At 50.8% G+C, this 11,997-nt stretch overlaps 1 protein-coding gene across 2 annotated transcripts; it reads right to left on the reverse strand.

Annotated features, from left to right (window-relative positions):
- Positions 1–5: 5 nt before the first annotated feature.
- On the reverse strand, positions 6–11,552 carry LOC144735131 (uncharacterized). Of its 2 annotated transcripts, XM_078617550.1 has the most exons (6): positions 11,457–11,552; positions 8,912–9,181; positions 7,195–7,287; positions 6,575–6,693; positions 2,874–3,042; positions 6–2,150 (listed from the first exon to the last, which is right to left on the reverse strand). In XM_078617550.1, exons 1-6 carry the CDS (start codon positions 11,502–11,504, stop codon positions 1,929–1,931), a joined length of 921 nt encoding a protein of 306 aa, XP_078473676.1. In that variant the 5' UTR covers positions 11,505–11,552; the 3' UTR covers positions 6–1,928. The 2 variants fall into 2 exon arrangements, with proteins under 2 accessions (XP_078473676.1, XP_078473678.1); XM_078617552.1 differs by lacking the exon at positions 7,195–7,287.
- Positions 11,553–11,997: the final 445 nt, after the last annotated feature.

An 11,997-nucleotide genomic window follows, 5' to 3' on the forward strand; every position in this document is an offset into this window, starting at 1 on the left:
TGAAATAAAAATAGGTACGACTTTAATGTGCAGGATTTTACATGTGGTCGGCTGGCAGTCCAGACTTCTTACACGCACACACAAACCCAACCATCACAGTGCTCTTACCTTGTAGGTAGACAGGCTGTTAATGGCTGTCTGTTAAGTGTGAAGCTTTGTTTAGAGCTGTGAGAAAACCCTTAGGTTATGGTCAGCACTCCAATGACTACCGCATCACTCAAATACTGCGGCAATGTTACAATCGCTTTATAGGCTTGAAATGTGTGTCAACGCCTGAACCCATTACCTGTGTTCAACTACAAGGTAAAAGCACTTTTTTGGGTTATATCTTTAAAACATCTGTTAAGTGACAGGTCGGCAGCAAACTAAATATTGTCATCTGAAAGTTAAATTAAGTTGAGGCATTATGTACAATATTTCCACTTGCTAAATGACCTGCGCCAGCCATCTAACACCGCACTTGCTGACAAGGCCAATTTATAAAAAGAATATTGAGTGGTTACTTACAAACAACTCCATGCAGTTGAAGAATACACACCTCACCTAGACCGGGAAGGATTGTCAACGTGTTTTGTTTCTCAAGATTATCCAAAAAATGAAGTCCAGATTTTAAAAGTCCACAGTGTAGGGCAGTGGTGGCAGCTAAGGCCACGGTGTCGGTTTTCGCGGTTGTGCTGTGTATCACTCTCCCATGCATTTTCGTGTCCTACCACGGCTGGTTCAGCATCATTGTCCCAACTTTTATTCTAAGTGCTGGAAGCTTAAAATAACTAGACGTGCTGACCAACGTGCTACAACTCAAACACATCGGAGAGCTGAGGACACAGACGAATACTACAGGGAAGGGTAGGAGGAGGCATCTGCTTGGCATCGTCCAGATTCACCATTTCATTCACTTTCATATGCAACACACCTCTGCGAAACTCTGGTCTCGGTCACTCCCATTCCACATCACAATTAAATATTTTATTCCATTATCCAGCAAAGGTTTTTTGCGGATGTGCTGTACAGCTCGAATGTGCTGTACATCTCTGGCGCACTTGAGTTGTACTGTGCTGTTGTTCAGCATGAGATTGGGGGAGAGCAAGCGAACTGTTCAATTCACTTTCCGAAGCTCCAAACGCACGGAGCAAAACGTTGGACATCGTGCTCAACAGCACATGATAACCCCAGAGACACGTCCGGGGGGGAGCTATTACATTTCTTCATGATCAACAATAAACCGCGACATTTGTGTGCACGGTGCGTGTTGCACATTCACCTGATTCCTGGCCTCTTGGACCAGTTGCTGCCCTTCACGGTGGAACTGATCGCATGTAGCGGGCAGCGCCCGTCAGGAAGCCACCTTAAAATCAATCGCACCGAACGAAATCGACACCGCTTGCAAAAAAAGCCAACGCACTTTCTACCCTCATGATATTCTCATAAATCCTAGCATTTGTACATTTTGGTATTCACGCCAGTCCAAGAGCTCAGGGCTATCACCGAGGCGCTCTGTTGCACAGACAGTCCTGCAGTGGTTTTGAAGGAGAGGGGGCCATGTTTGCTGTGTTCTCTCAATTTAAGTCAAATGCTGAGGAAATGTCAACATTTCACATGAAGTTACCGAAAAGTGCAACAATTCCAAAAAACTGCCAAAGCCTTGGCTGATACTTCTCCTGGTAACATAACAAAATAAAAAAAAAGGCGGAAAATATATAAAACCTGCAGTCAGGCACAGACCCAGATGCACAGGTGTACGATTACACATACATGGAGAATACAAATGCGGTTTCGGAGAGAATTTCCCCTCTGAGGAGAGTGCATCCAACACTCAAGAGGCCATAGAGAAACAAGACGAGAACAATGACAATGAACGCACCCTGACGGCGCTTTAGGGGGAGTCACGGGGGAGACAAGGTCGCGCCCGTACTCTCAATACAAGTGCTCTACCCATCGCGCTGTAGAACGCCGTACACTACCAGCAGGAGCAGCAGTGCAATGCCCACGGTGCACGCAGCCGGGAGCGCCCAGCGCTTGCGCCGGCCACCCACGGCGTGTGACGACGCCGCCGCCACCTTGTCGGCACCCTGGGCCTCGCTGGGCCCATCGCAGGCATCGGCCGTTCCCGGGTGGGCCACGCAGAGGGGCCGCACCCTCGACGTGCTCTCCTACGACGGGAGGAAGGGGAGCATCGGAGACCACCGCTCGTCTGTAGGAATGGGCGATGTTCAGCTTCACAAGTGCATTCTTACACTCGTCACCGCATACCGATTCCCAAGTTCCACAATGAATTATCGAATGTTCATGCAAATGGCAATTTTATGTTTTATTTATTTTAATGGAGCCAATGCCCCCAGACCAAAGAAACGAGACGGTAAAAATGAGACAATAGATTACTGAATCAAATAGGGAGGGGGAGAATAATGACATTCCTGAAGTTAATCTTATGGCAGGACCCCGGGGGGTCCCATAAGCCCCCAGCTCACGCATAAACTGCATTGCGACGTCATTTTATGTCTGAAGGCGAACGATACGGCAATCTATTCCTCTCGAGCTGTACACAATGCGCTAATCAAAGTTTGAACGTTTTGTTTCTTCTGCACATTCGTCCTCGCTGCGCTTGGACGACATAACAGAATGTTCCGCGCCAGGTGGGTCGCGGCGTTTATGTGCGTGGTGGGACGAGTCACCAAAAATAAATTAATTACGATTTTGACTTCCGTTTATTCAGGACCCCAGGGTCCCGCCATAAGATTCAATTGTTAACAGCGTCGTCGCAAGGAAGCATGCATGTGCTTAGCACAGCGCCGGTCGAGCACACCGATAAGAGCACGGTGGACAGGTGGCAGTGTGCCAGAGGGCGCTTCCGGCACCACTGCCGCGCGTTGTACCTCGGCTGACAGTCTCCCCTCGCGGTGCGGACTCAGGCGCAGGCTCCAGCGCGGGCGCTTCACCACGGCGCTGGCGTCGTCCTCGCTCTCCGTTGTGTCTTGCCGCACGGGCTTCATGCGGCGCCGCCTCCGCGAGCTCGTGCGCTGCAGGCCGCTGGCGTCCAACAGCCTGCGCCGCACACGCATGGGACAGGCCGTGGGGTGCAGCGTTGATTACCGAGCGTCGAAAATATTCCTCGGCCAAAGTGGACAAAAATCCTCAAGCATGACTGACTTTGATTTCTACTCACCAAAGACCAAAGCATGACTATGACGGAACTAACTATACAAAGACACAGACAAGATAATTTATTTACGTTATTGAAACTGCAGTGCACGGAGGAAGATATAAAAAAGGTAATTGTCTCTGTATATTTTTTTTAAAGAATTCACTAATTGGCTAGCCTTACGATAAAAGCATTCCACACCACTCACCAGCATGTAATAAAGTATAGACACATTTTTTGACTGCCTAACAGTGTGACTAAATAAAAAGTTTCTGAGTAAATGAAGACTGCACCGGTTACAGGCGGCACGTGCACCAGGTGGGGACTTGCAAAAGTTACAAACACGCTCATCATAGATGTTGCAGCTCATGGTCCATAACCTGAGACGCAAAGTAATTTGTGAAGAGCAAGGTCAACATCACAATATATGCACCACATGACATTAATGAAATGGCATGCATTGTTGAGTCAAGCATGGACGCATGCAGTCTGTGTATATCACCAGTAGTGGTCAGATACAATTTCTCAACCTCTCTTACCGCTTGCACCACCCACAAAGCCACCCCCAGTGTGTGCAGCACCAGCAGCGCCCTGTACAGTCAGGCAAGCCGTGCCCTCACCAAGCATTCACCAGACGTGACAGCCCTCAAACCAAGCGCACTCCCCCCCCAACTTGACCACTCGCACCGCTCCACTTATGCCTGGGTAATCGCTTGTCAACAACATCAAAAGCATAAAACGGATCCACCACTTGGGCCAGAGCCATGATGACGAGGGGTGGGAGTCGGCCGATCCCACACGCTCGCGCGCATGCAAAGGATGTACGGCGCGACCCTCTTGCGCACGCCTCTGCTTGCGTACCGCTGTTGGTCACGTCTCCCGTGTCGCTCTAATATCCTCGCACACGCGCCGTGTGACAACTAGGTGGCACGCAGCGAGAGCTGCCGCGGACGGGCGTGTGGGAGAGCCGGATGACTTCGAGAGCTCCGGGTCGCTGCAGGTGAAACGGGGCAAGAGTCGACGCACGGTGGAACCAGTTGAAGCCGACCTCCCAGTGCCGACAAAAACACGATGGCGCCACCACCCACCCACATGCCATCTCTATCACTGCGCAGAATTTTACGGTTCTATATAGCGCTCTGATGTGTTTCCGGGTTGTGCCGCGTGTTATGTGGTACGATGTCCTAGGGTTCGTGTCGCGTGCAGTCTTTACTCTTTATCGTATCCGAGTGTGTGTGTGTACCCGTTACTGCACTGGCTTGGAAATCGTTCCTTGCCGGCCCATGCAGCCAATTGTGCAACTGGTTATGCTGACATCCCCCATCACTTGAAATTAACTAAAACAATTCGCCTCTGGCCAAGTGTAAAATGTCAAACCCATTCAGCTTCCTGGGACCACTAATTCACTGAGATTCCGCTTCGAGCATTGCCATTCTTTTTTTCTGCGCTAGGTTGTTCACCAAAGAGGCTGAGAGAGAGAAACTTGGTTGTGGGTAGGCGACTCCGCGAGACGAGACCCGTAACAGTTCCGTTGTGCAACAACAACCCGCCGGACCCGGCGAGGGGTCACTGCGTCATCGCTATCACACCCCCCACGCTTGCACCGAGCGGTCGATGAGACAGAAAACATTTCAAAAGCGGAGACCACCAGCCATGTGTGGGCAGGAGCACACACCACCACCGCCAAGACAACAAATCAAAATGTTTACGCCATGACAGACTTTACTATCATGAGCAAAACGTGATAAGTCAAGGGCATGGAAATAATTGGGCAGCCTCGTGCCACATGGATATTTGTCAACCCTGCAGATTTAAGTGATAGGCTGCAGATTTGCTTCACTTTTACCACCTATTTTTAAAAGCTAACCGTCAGCCATGGTCAATCCACTGCTAGTTGGAGGCACCCCAAAGCCGCCGCCGCCATATTGCACAAGCCTCAGTCAGTATCTCCATCTCCTCAGTGGACATCCTCCAAGATGCGTTCCATTCCTTGGCTGCCACTCCGTTATTGTCCTTGACCATCGTCCACCACCCCTTCTCACGACGCGTCTTGCCCAAGCCCACTTCTCAAAACTATCTGGTGATGCTTCATTGGCAGAGGTGCACGCGACACCATGCGGATTTATACAGATGCCACCGCAGCTCGTGTTATACAGGGCTAGTGCCTAAAACACATTCCTGTCAATCCCATATCAGTGCCTACCTTATTACAGACCAATTCAGACCTTATTGGTCACCCCGTGCCCTTATAAAGCTCAACGTTCATCCTATAAAGTCCCATCACAAGGGAGAAAGACAAAGACAAAAAAATATTTTCCCCGTATTGAAACGGCTGTACGCCGTATGGACCTGAAAACTTAATTTCCCTGAAAAAGAACACGGGTAAACCGTATGGGTCGACAGGTATGGAAACAAATGTGTTTCCTTGAACATTGGTAATGCAGTAGGAGGGTTAAATAATCATTAGTCTATTGCTGAACTCTAGCGCCGAGCGAGTATGAATTTGCAAAGGAACAAGGTGGAGAGGGGTGGGGGATCCTAACACGGCATCTAGACCCACAGTGATGTGTCGCTGCTGCTGTCATGGCAACGCAAGCCCCGCCTCTCCCAGGGACCGCGTGCCGCATGCGTCATCCATGCGTTGTTTACACGTGCGCACAAAACACATTCACCCACACGCGCTCGCCGCCACATGAACACGTGTGGCACGAGGGCATGGTGGCTTCTATTTATAACCTGTATTCGCAGGAGGGTGTGCCGTGCTAGGGGAAGGGTGGTGGTGGGGGGGGGGTTATTTAACTTGGATGGCGTGAAATTTGCTGCGACAAGTAAGCCTATTAATAGTACGAGACCGCTTTCTAAAGAGCCCATCATCTGAACTCGCCCGCTCGTCCGCCCACCCACCCACCCGGGCGAATGAGCTTGCGCGATATGGCATGGACTAGCCTAGGCACGCACCAGTCTGCCCCCTCGTACTACAACTTTTTTTTTTTACCAGGTAAAGCACACTGAGCTGTAAAGCTCTTTTTGAGAAGAGACCTGGCCACACGTGACATCTCAACGAAGTGGCTTATGTAGAATTGTAAGCCGCCAAATACTCTAAACGCATGTTTTCAAAATGTGGAGGGAAAAACCAGAGGACCTGTAGAATAATCCACGCAACCACAGAGAGAACATGCAAACTCCAAATATACAGGCGTCAGGGTCGGGATCGAACCCACGACCTCCCGAATACCAGGCGAGGAAGTAAGCATCTTGCCACTGTGGTGCCCTCAGATGGACTAAAAACAAATACACATCTGCTTTGGGATCGACTAAAAATATACGTCAAATGTTTCTCGTATTTCAAACAATTCACGTTTTTGCACACGTGAAGCGATGGGCAAGGTGCGTTGTATGCCCAAGTAACGGACGAGTGAGCCTTATGACGCTTACCTACTACTCTCATCCTCCACGTCTGCGTCGATGTCGCTGTCCTGTGCTGGTACCGCCTGGGCCCTGTCTTCTTGCGCCATCTCATCTTGCGTCACACCCCCATCCTCGCAGGAATCCTCCTGTGTCACGGGGCACATGAAGGCATACTTGATATGTATTTATGTTATTTTGAGAAGAGATCGAATTTAACAGAGGTAGGGAGTTGGGAGTACATATGGCCAGGAGGAAGAGTTACAGACAATAGGGGCAGCAGAGGAGGAGCGACCTCCCACTGAGGTTGACTGGTGACTCCAACAGAGCATGACATATATACACACACGCGCGCACACACAGTGGCTCCACTATAAAGCAAACCCCCCCCCGCGCTCGGCCTTTCAAAAACACAACCGAAAATACATCTCGGCAGGCCGCCCAACCGCCCACTCCACGTGGCACACACCACGTGAGCCATGCCGGCTCGAATACACGTCACCTTCAGCCACCGGTCGTCGGCGACCATTCACTGTAACGGTGCAGCTCTGGGCAAAGGTCAAGCAACGCATATTAGCTGTTGCTGAAGCAGCAATCGGTTTTACCAACTGACCGCCGCTTTACTGACCACCGTCCCGGTGAATGCTAACCTGCGTGCCGTTGTGTGTGCGCGTGTCGACCGCTGCGCTGGGGTCCCCGGCGTGGTTGAGCTCTGCTTCTTGCTCCACCTGTTTGCCCGGCAGCTGCCCACCATTGGACAGACACAAGCAACAGCCAACCATTCATCAACAGACAGCATTGTTAACACAATGCTTCTGATCAACGATTTTTGGGTTTAGATCGCGTTATTTATAAATGTGTCGTAACCCTCCACCACCCGACACGGCCAATCAGTAAAAATGTGTCACGTTGACAAAAGACAAATAGTTCACTGCTTTAGCCCACCGGTACTCAAATTGTAAATGTTGTGGCTTCAACACACCGGTGGGCTAAAGCAGTGAACTATTTGTCTTTTGTCAACGTGACACATTTTTACTGATTGGCCGTGTCGGGTGGTGGAGGGTTACGACACATTTATAAATAACGCGATCTAAACCCAAAAATCGTTGATTATGAATAACATTGGTCGCGAAAGCCTACGTGTTAAACTGACAATGCTTCTGCCAGGCTAGGTGCACTCTGAGGCCACGTAATGTGTTTAAGACTCGCTGGTAAGCCACATAATAGACCCATGTGTTATGGATTAAATTAATGATATATGCACCACCTGTGATCCCTGTCACGTAGGCTTTAACAGACCGCTGGGGCGATCGCTGTTCGTGAGCAACAATAAAGGATCGAAAACAACGCAAGTGGGTGGGTGTGGCCGGTCATCACGCTCAGCGTGATGACCCAACACCAGATACTTATTTACTTAAGGCTGAGACGACCTAGGGAAGTCCAAGGAGCAGTTTAAATGTTACTAATATTGGCTGTGAGCAGGATTCATAGCGCGGTGCCCTAACAGCGACACTGCACGCAAATGTACACACAGAGGCGCCTGTCAACCATGTGTGTGTTTGAGCGGCAGTGGCAGCGATGATGATGCAACGACTATAAATAGGGGTGGGTTGGGTGACGACATGCTTGCTTGGTGGGGCAACAGGAAAAAATTGCGCGCCCGACCGACCCCAGACCCGAGGGAGCCCTTAACCTTGCCATGCCAGCCCATCGCGCGCCTCCGCCCCACGTTCGATTAAAGCGGAATTTAAGCTTCCAATCATTTAACGTCTCACCACATCCCTTTGTAGCCCGAGATGGCACTGTAGATTTTGAGTTGGGAGGAGGGTGACAACCCTTCAGAATGAATCTGCAGTCTTTTCCATGTCTAGCTATGTTGCATACTATCTCGACCGCGCTTCAAGGTTCACAAAACATTGCACATTACTTAAGGCACAACTGGAAGACAAGCTCAAGAGCTGGCAAGATTAAATCAAACAATTCGGAGGCATGACGTGATTGCCAGGCTCAGTTAACCCATCATATATATCGCAGCCAACATTTCACAATTTTTACCTTTCCTTAACCGATAAAAATAAATCTCCGTTCTCACAATGACCACCACAATCCCCACCACAATCCCATCAGCAACACCAAAAACACACACGTAACACTGGCCCACTTGGCGTTTGGGCCTTTGGAATTCCTTCCCATAGCTCTTAAAATAACCTCGTTCACTTGAAGTGAAGTATTAACTCTCATCTATTACTACTTTAAATAGTGTCGTTTGTTACCCTGGCTTTCTCGCCGTATATACGGCCACCCCCCCACCACCCCCCCCCGTTGCTCGGCATAATTACTCAAGCATAAAAAAACAACTAAACGAACCTCCTTGATGGGTGGACGTGCGGTTGGCGACCCGGGGGGGCTACCGGGGAGCTGGGGCCTGCGTCGCGGGGTCCCCTGCGGCGTGCCGTGGCGGCCGCGCACGGGGCTCGACAGCTGCGGCGTGCGCGCCCTGAAGTTGCTCAGCAGCTCGGGGCAGTTGGCCAGGTTCTCGGGAGGCTCCCACGTGTTCTCCTCTGCGCCGTAGCCGCTCCACTTCACCAGGTACTCGGCGCGGCCACGCCGCACTCGCCAGTCCAGGATGGCCTCCACCTGCGAGGGGAGAGGTTCAAAGTTAGTTCGCGCGGTTCCCCGGCTCTTGAAAATAGTTGTCGCGAAAGTTATTGTTTTGGTTTGCTTGTTATTTTGGTCCATGGTGGTGGCTGCGAGTCGATGAAAAGTCGTCAAACGTGGCCGGGACTTTTCCACCCAAAGCCATGCAAGGCATGACTGAGACAAGACCACCAAATTAACTCATCTGGGTGAAAACAGACTATGAACAGAGGATAACCAAAATCGGTAATTGGCTATACTGTATATATATACACACTATATATATACGCAAATATTTACCGAGTTCAATAATTGACATATAATAACAAAGAGTGGCATGCATTGTTTGACTACTTTAGGTTAAATAGACCAAAATAATTACGCAATGAAATCTATACAGATGGAGAAGACTTGACTAAAGTTCCACAGGCTGTCGTCCCGAATTAAAAGGGGCGAGGGGCCGCAACATCGCAGTAATTGACGTCCACGCACTTTCTCGCCACTACGGGCTGAAATACATCTCACAGACACGCAGACAACACGCACGTGCTGCTATAACGAGCACTATTAAGACAGGGCTCCACTACACATCATCATGTCCTGAGAAGGGTGATGACAATTCCACATTCTTATGGCGGGGAACAATATATCCGTAGGACCACGATATGCTTCAATTTCAGCATATGGTGGTGGTATTCACTTTTTGACCAACCCCCATAGGGTCAACCCCCATAGGGTTGATGGCTGTGATGATGGTGATGGGGTTGATGATGGACTATGGATGATTCGATTGAAGGTTTTGACGATGATGCCAGTTGATAAGAGCTGTCGGTAAATTGGCCGATTTTAAGAGCTGTTAATGCTACAGGTGGTGGTGATAACGACGAGACTTTTTAGTTTAGAGTTGATGGTGCTTAAGTTGATGGTATAGAACCTGCTGAAGATAACGACCGATCTGGGAATCGGTGATGGAGGGGGGACGACGGTTACGTTGACAATTCCGTTGTTGATGGCGACTAAGCTGATGTTTACGCTGTACGCGATGTTGACAAGTTGTTCATGCAGGTAATGTTCATATAGTTGATGTTACTGTTTTAAGTTACGGAAATTGACAATGGAATTGACGGAGATGGAGCTGACGTTGTTGCTGTAGATATGTTAAACCTCTAGCCATTAGCCGATGATAAAAAAAAACATTCTAACCTTGGCGGTAACTTGAACACGTTTACACGTCACACGCCGCCACCACTGTCACACTCACACACACCACTTACTACTGTAAATAACCACACGTAATGATGACGTTAAACAATAGCAGCTTTGTTCACATTCCCGCACTTGTAGACGAGACCCAGCGGCGAGCGCGCACCAAACTCGCATTAACACCAACAACAACACAAACACCGACAACACCGACAACAACACCGATAACACCAACACCGATAACACCAACACCGACAACAACACAAACAACACCGACAACACCAACAACAACACAAACAACACCGACAACAACACAAACAACACCGACAACACAAACAACACCGACAACAACACAAACAACACCGACAACAACACAAACAACACCGACAACACCACCGACAACACCACCGACAACAGATGCCCCCACCCCCCAAGTCATTTAACAACGAACCCGCGTCAAACCCCACCCCCCTTAATTAGAAACATTAAAAAATTAGCGGGTTTGTTCATTGACGTCCATTCTAACATTGAACCCCCAAACAAAACTCAAGGCGATGAGGGACGGAGATAAACTTTAAAACTCTCACGCCATCAAAACAAAGACCCCCCCCCCGCCGTGCGGCTTGTCAGACTACAAGTTCGAGCATCACACGAGGGGGGGGAGGGGGGTGGCCAACACCACGCCCGGCCGCCTTTGTCTTCCCCCAGTGCCGACGTTTACACACCGCACCGGAGTAGGATTTGAGGCCGAGTCTACCTAGGGGGAGGCCCAGCACCGGTTCAGATAATCCGTGAGCGGGAATCGAACTCGGGTCGCCGGGTTCGTCGCGCTGACTGCCAATGTTCGCAACCCCACAATGTTAATAAACTCTAAAGACATCGTAAACACAACAACACCACGCACGGGTCATCGCGCGACACACACACAGCACAAAATACCCGTGAGGGAGATTCACGTTGCCGGGAGAAACAAACGCGAATTAACGCAAAAATTACAACGATTTAACAAGAAAAAAAGAGAAAAATTAACAGCAAACACATCCGCGTCAAACGTTAAAAACGTCAAACCCGCCTCGAATTCATCGTCGCTGTTCGTCTCTTGCGACGACGTTGCCGCCATTTTATGAATTAGAACGGGAGCCGCGTTCCCATCGCCCCGTGCGGCAAGCGGGGGGGGGGAAGGGGGCGGAGCTACTTAGCCGAGGGGGCGGGGAGAAGCTGGGGGGGAAGCGGGGGGGGAAGCGGGGGGGGAAGGGGGCGGAGCTACTTAGCCGAGGGGGCGGGGGGAAGCTGGGGGGGAAGCGGGGGGGGAAGGGGGCGGAGCTACTTAGCCGAGGGGGCGGGGGGAAGCTGGGGGGGAAGCGGGGGGGAGAAGCGGGGGGGGGGGAAGGGGGCGGAGCTACTTAGCCGAGGGGGCGGGGGGAAGCTGGGGGGGAAGCGGGGGGGGAAGCGGGGGGGGAAGGGGGCGGAGCTACTTAGCCGAGGGGGCGGGGGGAAGCTGGGGGGGAAGCGGGGGGGGGAAGCGGGGGGGGGGAAGGGGGCGGAGCTACTTACCCGAGGGGGCGGAGGGTGTTGCGGGGTGGGCGGAGCTCCACCGAGCCTGGGACTCGGAT

This window comes from Lampetra planeri, chromosome 54 (assembly GCF_965212315.1).
Source record: "Lampetra planeri chromosome 54, kcLamPlan1.2.h2, whole genome shotgun sequence".
Lineage (NCBI taxonomy): Eukaryota > Metazoa > Chordata > Hyperoartia > Petromyzontiformes > Petromyzontidae > Lampetra > Lampetra planeri.

Excerpts from the sequence above, each read along its gene's own strand:
- LOC144735131 (XM_078617550.1), bottom strand. The coding sequence starts at position 11,504 with ATGGCGGCAACGTCGTCGCAAGAGACGAACAGCGACGATGAATTCGAG. Across the intron at positions 6,694-7,194 it reads GCACACACAACGGCACGCAG|GAGGATTCCTGCGAGGATGG; the intron begins GTTAGCATTCAC and ends CCCGTGACACAG. Across the intron at positions 2,151-2,873 it reads AGGGGAGACTGTCAGCCGAG|GAGAGCACGTCGAGGGTGCG; the intron begins GTACAACGCGCG and ends CTCCCGTCGTAG.